This window comes from Alosa alosa, chromosome 14 (genome assembly GCF_017589495.1).
Source record: "Alosa alosa isolate M-15738 ecotype Scorff River chromosome 14, AALO_Geno_1.1, whole genome shotgun sequence".
NCBI lineage: Eukaryota > Metazoa > Chordata > Actinopteri > Clupeiformes > Clupeidae > Alosa > Alosa alosa.
In genome coordinates, this window is record NC_063202.1 from 25,145,805 (window position 1) to 25,164,914 (window position 19,110).

A 19,110-nucleotide genomic window follows, 5' to 3' on the forward strand; every position below is an offset into this window, starting at 1 on the left:
ACAACACTATGCCAGAGCCACTCTGTTTTCTAGATGTCGAGGATCGGAGGCTCTACCTCCAACAAGTGATGCTGCTCAATGGCATATTAGAAGAGCACATTATCAAGCTCTAGTATGGAGGCAAGCACACATACCAAATCCAGTGTTACTAGAAGTAAAATGTTTTTTACTTGTCGGTTGTTGCTGACGGTAGATGCCGTTCTGCATTAGGCTTATTCCCACTATCTAAGTTCATATGTACTGTAGGATATATTCTGAGTTGAAGGTTATCTGTGCAATTTGTTATTGTGATGAAATGCATCCACCACGAGTGACTCACTATGTTAGCAGTAAAAATGTGGTTGTGTTTTGATTAGAATTTCTGGGTTTATTACATGTTAACTGTAATAATGTTCCCATTAAATATGTTAATAAACTATAGTATGGCTTCTTTAATGCTCAAACATGTATTTAGAGAACACTTTTATTTGGTTTTAGTGATTACTTTTGAAATCAACCCAATTTAGGGAAAAATAAGCAAAAAGAAAACGCTATTTTATGTTAAAATGCTGATTATGCGGCTTAGAACTCAGAATTGAGCTTGGTAAACAAAATATTCAGAATCAGCACCCTCAAATTAGGTAAGAAGGGTGGTTTACCAACTTTTCCTCAAATTTGCTGTCAGAAGTTCTCTTCTGTGAAGCTGCTCTACCTCTATTGGCTTAGGGCCCCTGTGCACGTGCACACTTGGCACAAGCCATGATCCGTCACTGATTGTGTCCACACTAAATTCATCATCATAATGCGACTTTACCTGCCTTTAAAAACTACACCAAAGATAATGAATGCGTAGCAAGATGGGTCGTCCTAGTTCATGTCTATGAGTGCAAAGTGGAGTTCAGCCAGAGACGGGCTCTGGTTCAGTTCCCGCCTGCACAGGGACGTGTCACTGACGTATGACTTACGTTTGAATGCCTCGGTTCCACGCCAGACAAGCCGGAGTACAAAATAAACTTGGTGTACACCTTCATTAATGTTGATTTTCTCCCGATTTCCTTTAAATGAACAGGCAGACCCATGATGGAATCATGTTCAGCTCTCTCTTCTCTCACATCATGATATTGATTGATTTGGTTGGTTGATTATCATTACCGACATGCTGCAATACTCAATGCTGCTAAAAATATATGAAATTATATTTTATGATAGACAATACAAGACTTTCATATTTTGTTAAGGTTGAGATTGCATAGCCTGCTACGTTGTGTTATTTGCCAACTTAGACAAGAGCATCTCATTACCGTTACTCCAATTTCTCATTACCACACACTTTAAAGGGTAATAACGGTAATAAGAAGCCGAGTTGCGGTAATCATGCGGTGAAGATCTTGATATACTGTAAGTTGACCGGCTCCCTCTACTAGTCAGGTTCACCTAACATCAAGTGTTCTCTCCACTAACTTATTTCTCACCCCATTGTTATACCTCTTTGTCCACACCAAACGATTTTTTCAAGCCTAGCCTATTTCATGTTAAATCTTCTTGGATTTTTGATTTGCCAATTACTGTTTTATCTACAGAGTTTTGCCTGGTCCCTTTATATAATTTTGCCCTAATTATCTGGTCTGCTCTGTACTCTCTGTATTTTTGACTATGGATTCTGTATGTCATTTTTTTGCCATGTTTACTTGTATGGCACGCCACAACTCAGGCATTAAGACCAGTGATAGTGTTTTAATCAGTTGGTTGTGTTTTTTTTATCTTGTAAATCAGTAATGTTATGTTTTTTTATTATTATTTTTCATTTGAACTACCATTGATGTTTACCGTGGCAATGGAGGTAATTATGGGGGCATCAAAATGGGTTGTTGGAGGTAAAAGGCTGCAGGAAGGCAATCAGTTACCTCCCATCTGAGCCTATGTAATTAACATGACAAGGCTCCATGTACGCGTTGGCCATGTATCAGTCGGCTCCATGTACCCGTAGGCCAAGTTGAATGGGCTCTATGACAGTCTAAAAAGGATATAACCTCACAAATGTTGAGGTGTATCTATTAAGAGAGGGAAAAAAAACTGGTCCTGGTACCAGTTGGAAAGTGTGGGGTAAGTCTACAGCACAGTGATGGGGAAAGCCTTTGAAAGCAAAAAGTATGCAGACCTGGTATCAGAGGTAAGGGAAGGTGGCTGGTAAGCACACACAAGACCAGTGGAGATGGGTGTTTGAGGCTTTGTATGTCAGCCACAACACTTCTGTTAGATTTGGGTATTCAAAGATGGTCACTGAAAGGAGCTGAAAAGGCAAGCTAATGGCCATGACTGAGGCTCTCACACACTTCTTGCAAACCGAATTGACTCTGAGGCCCTGTTTACACATACATGGCTATTTTGAAAAACTGAGACATTTCCCTTTGTTTGTGCCCTTCGTTTACACGCAAACGGAGAATTCGCCTCTGAAAACGATTCTTTCTGAAAACGATTCTTTCTAAAAACTCCGGGCAGAGGGGAGATTGCATGTAAACGGACAAAAGCGGGGATTTAGGCAGCCAACCTCACAGTATGCGCCAGAACTTGCACCTGTGCCAAAAGTGCAACCTATGTTTACATTTTCATTCGGCTATGGTGATCATCATGGATACATTCAGAGTAGCAGTCGCATTTATGTTGGTGCAAACTCTTTCTGTCTGTTTGCATTTGCAAATACAGTTCAAAAGAGGAAGTGATTTGTTGCTGTTGTTGATATTTTTCTGACTGGCTAACGTGGGCTTGTGCTTCTTGTTACACAGCCACCTACAGGTTTGGCATGCTCTTGACAGCATATATACACAGGTTAGTGTAAACGAAAATCTTTCTGAAAACTGACAGGTGTGCACAATGTTATTTTTGAAAACGGAGAGGGGGCAATGTCTGTTTATGAAAATAGCCGGCCACATGTAAACGTAGCCCGAGATGTGTTAAATCTTGCTGCTACGAGTGCTAGTTGTTGGTGTTCACTCTAAGGGCTTGAGGTTGAGGTTATGTTGCTGATTGGATTTTAAACAGCCACAGCAATGAAGGAATGCCCAAAGAATTTGTCGGTATTTGTTGGTAGAGAACCAGTCAGGAGAGTGGAAGAGGGTGGATCGGGGACGCCAGACACCACTGTTGAGCCTTCTGGAGGTGTCGTGGGCCTAATTCAACAAAACATAGACGAAGGAAGGTACCTGCTTGATAAGCCCAGTGAAATGCTCTCGAAAGCTACTCTTTGGTGATGTTTTTTGCCCACAAAGGTTACTTTGCTGGTTATTTTATTTATGGTAAATATGCTTGGTTGTTGACTGGCCACTGTGGTAAATCCCCTTCCTGTGACACTATACACCTCTCCTGTGTGCATACAGTAGATATTGTAATAGAAATGGTTTCTCAGAGACAAAAAAAAATTCTTCATTTATATAGGCCTAGTAAACAAAGATTATTTGAAAAAACTACAATACACATTGTAATTCAGTAATGAGTTACTGTAATTCATTTAAAAAGGAATTAAAAATATATAAAAATGTTGATGCACTGCACTGTTCCTTTAATGTACTTGTTTGTGTAAATGGAAAAAAAAAATCTGCAAACATTTTTTTTTCTTACTAATGGTTTTCCATTGTAATTTACTGTATCATGAGGATTATTCTGGATCATGCTACCATAACACTGAAATAAAGTTATATTAAATTGTTTACTATTAAGGAACCCTGGAGGGGTCACTGAAAGATATTTTTTGATGTATATTCAGGAAACGTGCACTTATTTTACTATATAGTGCGCTCATTTGACTAAATTTACTAAATCGTACTCACATTTTACTTAATAGTGCACTCATTTTACTAAACTGTGCTTTAATTTAATTGTGCTCTTATTAAATTGTTTTAATTGTGCGCACAATATAGTAAAATGTGTGCATGATTTACTAAATTGAGCACACAATCTAATCAAATGAGACTACAATTTTGTAAAACAAGAGCACTATGTAGTAAAAAGAGCACACTATGTAGTAAAACGAGCACACTATATTATTTGTGCGCTCAATCTAGTAATATGAGACCACAATTAATTAAAATGAACACATAATTAACTAAAATGAGTGCACATTCTCTCAATATACAAAAATATTTTGCAATGACACTTCCTGGGATCCGTATCCTATAACACTTTTATCAGAAAATAAAAGTTCACATTCTATTTAGTCACTAAAATAAAATAAAAAAAACGATCAAATGAAGTAGATAATATTTTGATGTCAGTGCAGGCTTCGTGAGATTTACACTATACTGATGATGTGGTGTTGCAGTGGTAATCCTACTCAGTACAAGAGAAACCGCCGGTTCAGAAAAAAATGAAAAACATGCTAATTTTGAATTTGGTACCAGCAACAACTCTTAAAAAAGTTGTGACTGTCATCAAAAGGCTGGAAAAGTTGTGTAATGCTAAAGAAAACACCAGGAGGAACATTTCACAGCTAATTGGGTTAACTGGCACCATGATTGGGTATAACAAAAGCTTAGTCTCAGAAGCAAAGATACAGAGGCATTCATCAATCTATAAAAAACTTTGTGGGCAAATAAGGCTCTTCAATGTTGAATTGTGAAGAATTTGGGTATTTCATCATCTGCAGTATATAATGTATTTAAAATATTCAGAGAAATCCTTGTACAGAAGGCACAGGGCTGAAAAGCAATATTTAATGGCCATCTTCAACGCCTCGGATGGCACTGCATCAAAAACAGACCTGTTTCTGCAATGACAATTATTGCATGAGCTCAGGCAAACTTGTGATTACTGTTAGCTCCATCTATAAATGCGGCTTAAAACTCATACAAAGAAAAAAATATTTAGATATAATCCAGACATGCTGCCATCTTATCTGAGTCCAATCTCATGTAAGATGGACCAATGCAATGTGGAAAATCGTACCGAGGATAAACCAATCAAAATGTATCTTTCTTTTTGAAAATCATGAACTCTGCATTCTCTGGGCTAAAGAGGAGAGGGATCATCCAACTTGCTATTAATGCTTGCTACATGCTGCACATATTTAAATAATAATGGCGCAATATAGGAGTTCAAGTGCTAAAATGGCCTGCCTGCAGTGCAGATGTCATGGGTAAAAACACAATTAAGTCCCCATCCTGTTAAGCTCCAAGATTCTCAAGCAACTGGGCTACGGAGTTTCCAAATGTTTAGAGACTATTGTTAGGTGAAGCAGTGATGCAAAACATTGTTAAACATGCCTCAGTCCCAACTTTTTTAAAATGTATTGCTGGCATTACATTTAAAATGAGCATATATTTTTCATTAAATAATATTTGTCAATTTCAACATTTGGTATATTTGCAATTAAATATGGGTTTATGTGATTCACAGATTATCATTTTGCTTTTATTTACATTTTACACAACGTCCCAACTTTTTTGGAAATGGAGTTGTAAACATTTGCAAGAATTTAAGTTTCAAAAATCATTCAGTAACCAAAGAAAGAGCATGTAAGACTTGCAGTTTACAAGGAGTTTGAACAGTATATGGGGTGAAGAGGAGTTGGGAAGTGTGGTTTATTTTCTTTCGGCTAGTACAACCCCTGGCAAAAAATATGGAATCACCACTCTTGGAGGATGTTCATTCAGCCGTTTTATGCCTCATAACTAGTACTTTGTTGCACCTCCTCTGGCATTTATGACCACTTGATTTCTGAGTCATAGACTTGACTAATGTAGAACAGTATTCTTCATTAATGAGGTTTCAACTTTGTAAAATAGCAGTTGACAGATCAGCTCTACAGGATGTTGCCTTGCCTTGCACCATTTACCTTAGTTTCATACATTTTCAATGGCATCGAGATCCAGATGGTTTGCTGGCCATTTCATTGATGGATATGTCTTTCCTGAAGAAAAGTTGTTAATGTTCTTTGCTCTATGGCAATATGCATCATCATCCTGGAAAACTCCTTTCAATTGATGGAATGAGAAAAGTGGTGGAAATGGAAGAAAATAGTGCATGATAAGGGACCATCCTGTAAAGCTGATCTGTCCACTGCTATTTGACAAAGTTGAAAACTGATTTATGAAGAATACTGTTCCACATAGTGAAGTCAAGGCCTCAGAGAATTCAAGCAGTCATAAAAGCCAGAGGAGGTGCAACAAAGTACTAATTATGATTGTTTTAGGTTTGTGATTCCATATTTTTTTCCCCTCAGGATTGAGTGATTCAATGTGTTTTTCCTGCATGATCTGAAAAATAAATTGCCTTTAATTACTACAATTTTTGTAACATTAAGAGATGTTTCACAAAGCTAGATTGTTATAGCCTGGAAAAATCCAAACTCATTCACAAAGTGAACAGAGTCTGGTGACCCTCGATTGGGAAACGTTTGCAACACTTGAATCGTGACGGCACTAACTTTGAAATCATTGGACCAGCCTTACCAATCACATTGATCAGAGATTCCTAACATTACTTCTTACTTCGCCTAAACTTTACAAACTGACAATAAACAGCATCAACAGTCAGGAAACAACATATGTGGGTCTACCTTTGCTGTAAATAAATTTCTGCATGTTAAATAACAAATATTTTTGAGGCATATCTGCAATTTGTATTTTTTCTAAAAAATAAAACAACTGAATGAATATCCTCCAAGAGTTGTAATTCAATACATTTTGTCAGGGGTTGTACATGGTAACACCATGTCGCATTAAATTTTATGGAGCATTTTTTTCCATCTATAGCATGGTGTGAATTGGACATTCAAGCCACATATTATACAGATTAAGAGGCTGACTGTTATTGGGAGTACAATATTTGAGGTAAGACACTTCATAAAAGACTCGATTTGACTGTCTTTTAAGCCTTTAAGACTTTAGTAGGGGAGAATCAGCCCAATTGTAACACTTTAGACAGGTCTCCATTCTCATTTTACACTAATTCGGATAAAAGCATGAAATGACTACAGGCCTCTGTGGTCATGACGAGGTTTGAAAGACTAATATTGGCCCATCCGAAGAGCATCACCTGGACATGCTGCTGTTAGCTTAACAGGCAAACAGGTCTATAAACATTGGACTGCATGAAACACCTTGACTTCCCAGGGACACCTGTTTGTGGACTTCAGGATAGCATTCAACACCATTATTTCAGAAATGGTCTGCCCCAAATTTTCACCGCTTAGAGTTTCTCCTGCTATCTGTCAGTGGATAACCAGCTTCCTGACAGGGAACAAGAAGTGAGACTGGGGGACTTCTCTAGGGGAATCACTTCTGACATAAGTACAATCAGCACTAGTGATCCCTAGGGATCCGTGTTCTCTTAGCTACACTTCTCCCTCTACACCAGGGGTTTTTAACCAGTGGTCTGCAGCCCACTGGTGGTCACCGACCATGCATCTGCAATGTAGTTTCAAAGTGATTAGCACTTTGTTATTCGGTGATGGCCCTGAGGTTGCTTCCTTTATCGAGGTGATGTTCCTTGGGACCAATTTAAAACCCATTCTCTACACTTATGACTGCATCTCCATAGACACTTCTGTAAAACTCATTAATTTGCTGATGACACTACAGTCATTGAGTTCACCCAAGATGGTGACAAGCCTCCACCATAACACAAGTCTTTCAGTCTTCCATATGCAATTAGAGCAAATTGGAGCTGAACAAACTGAGGATCAGGAAGATGCACATTCTTGGGAAATATTATTTCTCATGACCTAAAGCAGAATGTGTAACAAGAGCTGCTAATCCAGTTTACTCTGCAGTCATCTGTCCTATGTATACTTATCCAGTACAGTCTGGTTCACAGCTGCCCACAAAACAGGACAGGAACAGACTGCAGTGAACAGATCATTGAGGCTCCTCTTTCCTCCCTCAGGACATTCTTTTGTAATTTGTAACATTCCAATACCCATGTTTCAATTTCAGAAAATCATAAAATGTTACATCATCCTAGAGCAGCATGCCAATTATGCAGCAATATTTGTCAACACCCTGCAAATCACCATGCCTAAAGGCGAAAGACTCCACAAGTCTCAACCTATTAGCACCAAAGTCCAGCAATAGTCTTAATGGGGCGCTCTTGGCCAGGGTTAATATCTGAGTCCAACAGCCAAATTACACCCCTCCCTTCCGTACTCCTGAAGTAACATGTTGATAGGCTGAAATAGTGCATGGCTCTTTATAATTCAGAGAGCAAGGACTGTGCCTGACCACCAGAGCCTTTTAAAAAGCACACAGACACTAGGAAGACAGATAAACACGAGGATAATTTCACTGAATTCAACAAAAAGTGTGATGGATAACAACCAATGACTGCACTTTTGAGAACTTCAATGGATATCTCTAAAAAGGCCATCCTCTGCTTATTTCAGGCTTTGCTGTGGTAACTTTGAGGTTGACCCTTTGAGGATGATCCCTCTGAGTACAAACTTGGCATATGGATCATATAAACCCAGAGCTACATACTGTACACACAGTTGATTTCATAATGGCATATGACAGTTGTATCAAGAATGTTTTGGGAGATCAAGCAAACAAACTAGTTCGTACTGTTTTCAGATTTTTTTCTGTGCTTAAAAATCCCACAGTACATTCTACAGACAGCAAAGGAGATTTTGTACAGAAATAAGCGTAGAAGTACTCTGCTGCAACACGTGTAAAGTGGTTGCTAAATTCCATTTCAGAGGCAAATATACAAAGAAACAACACCAGCTGCCAACAGCTAAGCTATGACACTACATTACACAAAGAGAGCTAGTTCATTCCAAACGGGATATGTAAGAAATGCTTTCTTTTTTTTAAAAAATCGGAAAAAGTGCAATAAGAGTATGACCATCTACAACTCAACAGGCTACCAAACATGTTTTTTTTCTTCTTTTTGACCCATCCTGGCTGGGCATTTTATATGTTCCTTGAAACCCAACTTGTTACAATCACCTTGACATTCAATAAGTTGTACATGAGACATGAAAAAGTAGAACAAAATGATTGTGATGACATTTCTTCTTTGGGCAACAGGTATGTAAAAAACACTGTCCCAAGGGAACATAATCTTCTTCTTCCATTCACGCAGACTTTCTTTTTTAAATTCAAGAACATAGTATTTTCTTCATATAAAATGACATGTTTAAAAAAGCTGAATTAGGACTCGTTACACTTTTGTTAATTCTATGTACTCCAAAAGTGCACTGATGCGAAAAGAACTTCATTCTGATAACGTGAGTGGGGAGAATCTCAGACAGTGCACAATATTTTCAGTTGTTAAGAAAATTAAATCTCTAAATTTCTACTTTCCAACTACAATTACATGGAGCAGGCAGTAGGTAAGTTTGGTTGATAGACTGGCTGCCTGAACAAGCCTGACTGTTGGTCAACAGGAAGATACGATTCTGATATGACTTGCGACCACCACACCTGTGTTAGGTCTGTGTGATTGACAAATTAGACAGCATTTTGGGAATTCAGGACTAATCCATCAGGAGTCACAGTATTATGTAGTACCTCTTAATGAAAGAACATCATATGTTCCATGACAACTTGATACAAAAACATTTTAAATATAAGAAAAATAATAAGGCCATCTTTGAAAAGGGTCACACAAAAGGTCTATGATGCATCTTGGTGGAAGGATGTGGGCACACACATTGAAAAAAACACAGCACATCCCAAATGGAGCGAACTGGAGTGTGAATACTCTCGCACAGACAATGCTGAAAATAAGAGTAACAGCACAAAGGAGGTTTAACTTATATACAAATCTATAGGTTATTTGTATATCACAATACACATTTCAGAAAATAACTAAGACATGGCACAATATATGACATACCAAAAAAAGGAAACAAATGCTGCATACAAAAAGAACAAAAACAAATTACATGAACATGGAGAATATGAGCAATATACATATGAAATTGCAGGGAAAACACTTGAATGTTCAAAGCACCAACATGAAAAATAAAATGCTGTCATTTTCCTTTTTCTTCTAGCATGAGAAAATTGTCTTTTACAGCTGACTCCATAGCAATCAAATTGAAGAAAAAATCTTCTTGCTGAGGATAAGAAAAAAGTATTGAAATCTTCTTGCTTGAACTGATATTACGGTCCTCTGAGAATGTTGGCACCTTCCCCTTTAGTTTAAAAAAGCAAACAGTTGATAACATGGCCATCTCCTTCCTGAGACTAAGCAAGGTTAGCCAGAATGTTAAGTTTATTTTCTGTTTTTTTTTTCTTTTGATGTTCTTGTGTTCATTTTAAAGGTCATCCTATTTATGAGTCTGTAGTGTATGAGACTTCACTGGAGTTACAAAGGTGCTGTGCTCAGGTGGTAGTGATGGCATTTAGGTCTTTCATAAGGCCCTCCAGATGAGCCATCTCCTCTGTCAGCACATCTGTCTTGTAGCTCTGTAGAACATAAAGGCGGGTGTGGTGTTACTGTAAAGAGGGGTAGTCAGCCTAAGCCAAGGAGTTCATGCAGGGGGTTGGGTGTTTGAGGGATGCATTTTAACGAAGGGAAGAGTGCTGGGACTCTATAGGCTGTGGAGTACACGACTGGAAAAAGTCAATGGCACTGAAGAGCACAAGCATATGGAAGCAGCCAATACAAGTTTAGGTTTTTATAACATATGCAGTGTGAAGTATTGTTGAATGTGTTACAGTTTTTAGCATAGCATTGCAATGGAAACATGCAGCCAATGACAGCCATGAAATAAGAAGGAATTGAAACCAGAAGATGACAAAAAAGAAATATATTTAACATAAGAGGTATGCAATAGATAATGCAACACTGAAAACATATCAGCATATTTTGGAATCTACAATATTCTTTGTTCTAGGTATGATTTGAATAATGGAAAGTAGGATGCATACTCACATTTTCTGGATCCTCCAACATCTTGCTGCTCTCTGGCACATCTGGGGCACTGGGCACTGTAACAGCCATGGGGGGTCGGGTTCTTCCTAGTGTGCCAATGGAAGCAGTCTTAACCGAATGAGGCCCTGCTAACAGCAATGTGAAAATACAGCAATGTGAAAATACAGCAATGTGAGACATTAGATGGATAATTTAAATTCAATGTCAGTTGATCAAAGTGAGTAACATATCCACAATAGGTAGGAGGACATCACCTGTTTGCGCAAGTAGAGGGGTGCTAGGCAAAGCTGGTGACTCAAAGTTAGCGTTGTGAGGAGTTATGGCTGGCACAGCAAAACTCTTGAGTGGGTGTGTTGGTCGCACATGGGCAGTGGGTGGGTACGTATTTGGCTCATCTTCAGCAGCTGAACTGTGGTAGCTGACATCTGTCTCAGAGGGTTCCACTGAGTAGATAGGTTGTGCAGAGGCTGCGGGGAGCAGCTCCGTACTGGCAATGTTGCGGCTCACTGACTCTGCAGAGTTTTAGAAGATCTGAAATCACTCATAAGCCTTTTAGGTTGAGTTTGAAATGAACATGCCTTCAAATACTTGTTCAAAGTATACAACACTCCAGGTGCTGAATAACAGTTCTATCAGTGTCGAATTATCACAACAGATATGGCTCCAGTGCCCAGGATCAAGATTTCTTGATCCCACTCCCCATCTCTCTCCCACTAATTTCCTGTTTACTCTTCACTGTCCCATCAATAACGGCTACAAAAGCTCACAAATTACATAACAATAATAATAAAAAAAAAAAAAACAAGAATCTTTGTTACTCCTAATAAAAAAAAACTATCAATTCTATGTCATGGGTTGCTTCCAGGAGCTTTATGTGTGGACTCCGAAGATCAAACCTGCGTGCATACTTCTTGTATGTGGTCACTTCCAAAAATCAGCAGAAGGGCCTATTGAGTATTGATTAATTGATTATTTAAATATAAACTAAAGGTGTACCATGCAGTGTGTTTCAATCATCTCTGCATTCATGTGATAAGGCTTGTTTAGGACAGTTAAGAACAAAATTATTCTTATATCATAATTGTTTCTACCACATTGTCTTGCAACCTTTATCCATGTGGCAATGCCATTTTCAGTCAGAACAAACACTTTGGTCAAGAGAAAATCAACATTTAAATCAATATTTGCCAGGGGTATGAATAATTTTGTTCTTAACTGTATGTCAAATTGCCTGCCAGGAGCATAGTGCAAGAGAAAACAATTAAATGAGAAATACGAGTTGTTGATAGAGCTGTTGGTGGTGTGGTTGTAGCTATGAGGTCAACAAGGCCTGGAGCTCAGTAGTTTGTGTCAGATTCCAAAATAAAATTTAAGGCCAAATACAACTGAATGGTATGGAAGTTCTTCAAATAGCAATTCCTTTTGCACATTAAAAAGTTGAATGGAAACACAGCTACTGTGAAAGGGACAGAGTGAGGTCAAAAGCTAATAATGAGTCATTCCGTCTCCTTTCACCCAATGCCTCCCACCTGATCATCTCAGAATTTCCTGAAAAATTATAGTAAAAAGATACACTTGTTAATAAGAAAAATCCAAAATATTAAGTCTCTACTGTTAATAGTTTTCACATTCAAAAATATTGAATGAGGGGTATGAGGGATTAGGATTTTGGCATCATATTCATCATAATCAAAGCCATTTTTAAACAGCAATATCTGAAAAACTCACCTGTAGCCATCAAATGTTCTACAGTCAATATCTGTTACTAATAGCATCCAGACATGGAATGTCAGGGGTGTAGCTCAAGTATAACCTAGAACGGTACAGTAGGTTAAACTTTTTCCAAAAATTTGCTTGGTGAAATAAAATAGCACATTTGAAGAGTTGTTGAGCCCCCAGTTTTGCAGATAGAAGACTTAGATTTTACAGTAAGCATCTCTGGTACTGTACCAGGTTAAACACTGTACACAATTTCATTTTTTGATTATATTCACTGACACCGACACTATGCTCCGACAGAGAACAACATAAACAAGCCGGTTAAAAAAAAACTAAAAAAAAAAAAAAAACGCACTTCTACCTCCACTTAGAGCCTGTTATTTGTTTTAAAAAAAATCCACAGATCCCGGTTCTTCTGGTCCAATCAGAGCAGGGCTGTGTGAGATCTGACTGTCAATCACAGTCTGATGCGCACAGACGAGCTCAAACTCGATGAGAGGGTGCTCGCTGGTAGTGGGGGAGGGGCATGAGAGTTGTAAACATTCAAAATTTTGAAAAAAAAAAAAAGTCCCCACAATCTGTCAAACTTGCAGAACTGCAGCTTTAAGGCTCAAAAATGGAAAAAACACATCTTCGCACATCTGAATGATCAAAGTCTTGTTAAAATCATATAAAAAAATTGGGAGGGTGTTCAGCCTCATTTTGTCACTTTCATTCTTGTATGATTTCAACAAGAATTTGATCTTTCAAAAAAAGTAAGTTTAGATCTGATACCTGTTTTTTGGAATATGGCTCTGAAGTTGGCAAAGATGTGCTTTTTTATTTTTAGATTTTTAGATATTGCTGTTTAAAAATGATACCAAAAAAAATATTCTTATTAAGAAGTGTATCTTTTTACTAGAATTTTTCCAGGAAATTCTGAGATGATCAGGTGGGAGGCATTGGGTGAAAGGAGACGGAATGACTCATTATTAAGCTTTTGACCTCACTCTGTCCCTTTCACAGTAGCTGTGTTTCCATTCAACTTTTTAATGTGTCAGGTGGGAAGATTTTCAGAACTTAGGTGAAAGTAAACGGAATGACCCTCATCCAAAGCGATTTGGGCCAATATCTAAAGACTGGAGAATTGCACACCGTCAAAATTTCCCATCAAATAGAAGGTTACAAAGCATGTGTAGGTAAAAACAAACAACAAAAACACAAACTTGGGAGGTTAAACAAGGCATACGTATCATAGCTGCCACGCATATCCTACGTCTGTTTGGTGTGTCTGCCGTGCACGTCTCAAAATGAATATGCAATATTCACATGAGTGTTAGGGAAGTGACAGTACAGGAGCCGGCATTATATTTAAGACTCTGGGTCAGAAACCCACCACCACCATAAGGTGACAGCATATGACATGACAGGACGAGACGGATGCCAGGATGGACATATAGACAAACATGCCAGGATGATGACAAGACAAGACAAGACAAGACTAGTCAAGCATACAGACAAAAATGACAAATGTGTCTGGTTTTAGGGTCTTAGGTTATCGTTGGATTCTGTAGAAAGATTATAATCAGATTCAAGGTTTTCTGTAAAGGATGATATATTGTTTTTGTTGTGGGCTGCTACTTCTTCTGTTCTGTTCTATTCTGAAATTAATTTGGTCCAGTGAATGAAATGGGTTTTGAATTCTGCTTGATGTTCCACTTTCAGTAACATACAGTAGAGCCGGCATCACACTGAAGCCAAGATTTGTTCACAACGCAGTGTACACCAACACTATATATCCCTGGCAATAAGAGCGAGCTTTCTCTGCCTACTGCAACAGTAGATAATATACTGTAAGTTTATAACATAGCTAGATAGCCAAGCAGATGTTAGTTGTTGTTGTTTTTTGATGGTAGTTGTTGTTGTTAGGTCATATGTGATGCCAAACAACAAATGTATCAAATGTATATTTTAGCCTTACCAGTGTCGAAAAACTGATGTTATGATCCATTACCCCTTATGTTATAATTCATCAACTTGGCTGGATTTGGCTTGGCTGCGCTCATATATTAACTTATAAAATAACTGTAAATGTTATTAGGCCCTTTCACACTGTATGAACTTTTTGCAGTTCATAGAACCCCTTTTTTCCCGCATTCAGACAGCATGGAACTGGCGATTATGGAGTTCCTCTGACTGCAGTTATAACTATTTGAGCTCCTACTTTGGGGTAGGGTATTTTCCCTGTGCGTAGGAACCATGACTGATGTACATGCTAACTTGACCAAGGCAGCAGAAGCACCATTTTTAAAAAAAAAGATTTTATACAAATAATTCAGCTTCTGTTTAAATTTTCTGAACGTAAAACTGCACAAGAAGGCTGCAGCGGCTGACTACTGTTACACGACAAATGCTTTCTGGACAGATGAGAAGAATAAAGATGAAAGCAATGCTGATTCTTTTTCTTAATGCTTCCTGATATCATGAGCTTCTAGTTTGTCAATAAAAAAATAAAAAAATCAGTAGCTCGTAACTAAATAGCAATGCTGTCCGTTTCATTACTTTATGCTCATGTAATAATTGGGCTACAAACAAAATGTTAAGTCATCTCAAAGTTCCTGTTGTGTACAAAGGCAAACAGACAAAAAGTGTAGTTCTTAAATTTCCTTAGACATTTAATTAAAAGTGGTTGTTAAAGTGCCCATATTATGAAAAAAAAAAATCACTTTTTCTAGTATTCTGTTATTTTGTGTCTCTGGCACTTCCACACGCATACAAACTTTGAGAAAAAAAAAAACCATTCATGCTGCTTTGAGTGAGATCCGGATTTCTGAATGTATCCTGCTTTCAGTCTGTATGTGCTGCACATACAGGCCCCCTTTTTATCGCAAAAGATGACTGTTTAGATATGATGGAAACCTATGGAGCTGCATCAAAGTGGGGCTTATACTTACTAAATCTTTAAACAAACGTGAATAAAAAATAAAGTTACTGGTCCTATTTTTAACTTGTGGAAAAATAGTCATAATATGGGCACACAGAGAGAGACTGTGACGTTTTGGATTTGATTTGGACTAACCATCACTAAAGATAATAAAATCTGAACTGTATACGAAACACCAAGGCTTGGGCTGGTCGTAGAACTATTGGGCAGGGAGCGTTAGGATGCCACAGCTATCTGATGTTCCTGCCAAGCTGACATAAACACACCCACACATTACAGTTAGGACCTACTTCCAAGTTTGTGCACCACATGTAGAGCTAGTGTGTAGGATAGCTGTTAGGTCTTTCTGGGTTTGTGTTCTGGTTTTGTTGCGAGTTGCGGGGGGCTTTTAGTTAATATCCAACCCCTAGACGCGAAAGGCCTGAACCACGTCGTAACAGTACAGTATACCTTATGGTAAGAAATATTCCTTAAACCAATCTGTAGCAGTTGATTGTATAACGATAGTGAGCAATAGTGTATATTTTGGTCCTACTTAGCTAACAAATATAAAGACAAACCTTATTAATTATCATTCTTCATACTCCGCGATTGTATTCTGACACTGAATAATGCTGCTATTACTTTAAATTCAAGCTCGTTAATATGAAAACTATTTATTGTTTATTGCATAATATTAAGCAGCCTACAGCCAATCTTCAAAAACTTTGAACTCACTAGTTGCACGTTTTCAAACTGTGGTTACTGCTCATGACGTTCAGTTGGTTGCTGACCTGTCTCACCTGTGGAATTGGACCCGTCTAGATGAGAGATGGGGGTGGTGATGGACCGAGGGCTGTGTTGGTGATGCAGGTGGCCATGAGTGGGTGAGGCCAGGGTATCCAGGTGATAATGGTGATAATGGTTATCAAGGGAATGGATGGGATGGGCACTGATCACAGCTGTAGACAGACAACACAAAACAACACACAAACTATGATTATATCATAAAGACTCAAACTCTAACAGACAACCAATACACTTTTGCAGAGATGTTAAATGATTAGTTATCTGCAGGCCCTCACATGAAAAATACTTATTAGTTAGTTAAAAAACACCTTTTATTTTAAGTATATTTTTTTGGGGCTTTTATGCCTTTAATCTGACAGGATAGTTGAGAATGACAGGAAGTGAGTGGGAGAGAGAGTGGGATCCGGAAAGGACCACGGGGCGGGAATCGAACCCGGGTCGCCGGTGTACGTTTATACGTTTATAACAGTAACACAGACATTGACATAAATGAAGAGCCAAAGATGCAAAACTTCATCATAAACACAATGTCATACACAATGTCATTCACAACCTCTAAGAATCTTCATGCCTCCACGAGCCATGAGTGAACAATAAGTTATAAATATTATTTGAAACTAGGGCTGTCAAACGGTTAGTTTTTTCTTAATCATGATTAATCGCTGAATTTCTATAGTTAATCGCGATTAATCGCATATTTTATCACGATTAAAATTGTATTATTTTTTTTACGGTGCATCAAAGGGTCAAAATAGTAGCAGAAAAAGAGAATCGTTGATAACAGAACAAGTGATGGTGTAAAATTAAAAAATCTTTGGCGGCACGTGATTAACAGAAATTAAACAGCGATTAACACGTTAACGCTGACAGCCCTATTTGAAACTATTATTTATTATCCTGCTGGCCTGAATGACTACCGCCCTGTTGCACTGACATAGCTATGAAGTGCTTTGAGAAATTAGTCAAAAACTACATTTGCACCTCATTGCCCCAAAATCTAGATCTCCTGCAGTTTGCCTATCTGTCTAATAGATCTACTGATGATGCCATTAATTTTATACTGCACACTGCATTAGCCCACCTTGATAACAGGCATTTAATACAATCAAACCTGTTACACTCATCATTAAGCTGGAAGATCTTGGACTGCATTCATCTCTGTGTAAATGGATTTTCAATTGTTCTTGACTGGTAGACCCCAGGTGGTGAGGGTGGGTAGCCACACCTCTTCGTCCCTTACCCTCAACACAGGAGCCCCACAGGGCTGTATTTTAAGTCCACTGTTGTATTTCCTAACACACATGACTGTACGGCATTACATGACTCCAACATCATTGTCAAGTTTGCTGATGACACAGCAGTAGTTGGCCTCATTTCTAAGAACAATGAGCAGGCTTACTTGAATGAGGTAAACAGACTTTCAAACTGGTGCCAAGACATCAACCTACTCCTAAATGTTACCAAGACTAAGGAGATGTTTTTAGATTTCAGGCGTGATCAGCAGAAGGTTTACTAACCACTCCAGATCAACGACTCTCTGGTGAAGAGTAGAGAGAGAGAGAGAAAGGGTACCGTCTTTTTCACCTCAGACGCCTGAAGTACTTTAGGCTACCAGCAATTACTTAAGAACTTTTACAGAGCTACCATTGATGGTATTATTACTGGGAATATAACAGCTTGGTATGAAAACAGCACTCACCAAGACCACAAAGCCCTAAAGAGAGTAGTGAGATCAGCTTAATGTACCACTAGGAGTGCACTACCCAACCTACAGTCACTGACAAAAGTCTCATCACCCCTTTAGAAATTTTAAAATTTAAAAAAACACACACACTTTTGGAGTTTTTTTGGGAAAACTATTTCAATAGTTCAACACAATTGAAACAACAATTGGTTTCCCCAAAATCAAAATATCACCAAAATGCTGCGGGGAGTGGATACGGTCAAACTGACACTTAAAAGTCTTGTCACCCTTCACAAAAAATGTCTTTTGCACTGATAAAAGCATTTTTGAGAATTCGTCAATAAAATGGAGCTCATTCTAATCAAGACATCCATAAGCCAATCATAGGGCTACTGCACAGTGTGTAACCAATAGCCTAGTAAAGCAACAGTAGGCCTCATACCTGTATTATTTGTACAGTTAATAATAAATTAAATTAATTATTTAATTGTTATTTTTAACTCACTATGTACACATATACATCACAGATAGCAAAGTCAGATTTGCAGATATTGGTCCACCCTCACTATTAATTTAACTGAATATTAAGAAATAAAAGTTAAATGTTATTAAAATGAACTATAACTGAATCGATTAAAAAAAAGTATAACTGAATAGATTAAAAAGCGTTTGTACCACAATTGGCAAAGCCTTCTAGGAGACTGTCGGAAAATTTTCTTTCATTAAAACTTTGAGTGCCAAAAACGCAATATTGTGTTTTTAGCTTTTTTTTTAATTACGAAAATAGACACTCTAACACACCTTATGTGCGATTTTGGGAACTCTATGATGAATAGAACTAAAATAGATGACGATCGAAAACTCATGAAAAAGCACAATCTTTATGTCGGTTATAGCGACACAGAAGTTACCGACCAAGAGGAGGAATTATGTAGCCCGACAGCAGTAGAAAGGTGGTTTTGTGAACAGAAAAACTATTTATCTTACACAAGTCTTTTGACGCAGAAATGTAAGTGTAAGTGTCAGAAGAGTAACTGGCTCAAACAGCACATATTTCATAAAAGATGCTATATCTCCCATTTCTAGAAGGAAAAAAAACAGGGATTTTGCTGAAAACTAGCCACTGTTTAGATTGGGATAT

At 38.0% G+C, this 19,110-nt stretch overlaps 1 protein-coding gene across 11 annotated transcripts in view; it reads right to left on the reverse strand.

Annotated features, from left to right (window-relative positions):
- Positions 1–8,229: 8,229 nt before the first annotated feature.
- Positions 8,230–19,110, reverse strand: part of neo1a (neogenin 1a) — a 96,662-nt gene continuing 85,781 nt past the window's right edge. For 4 of the 11 annotated variants that reach the window (XM_048263436.1, XM_048263432.1, XM_048263438.1 and 1 more), the window contains exons 26-29: positions 16,270–16,437; positions 11,109–11,366; positions 10,855–10,979; positions 8,230–10,385 (exon numbers count right to left, since the gene is read on the reverse strand). In XM_048263436.1, coding sequence (XP_048119393.1) covers positions 10,302–10,385; positions 10,855–10,979; positions 11,109–11,366; positions 16,270–16,437 — 635 coding nt within the window. In that variant the 3' untranslated portion in view covers positions 8,230–10,301. The other 7 variants (XM_048263441.1, XM_048263443.1, XM_048263442.1 and 4 more) reach the window with 3 other exon arrangements.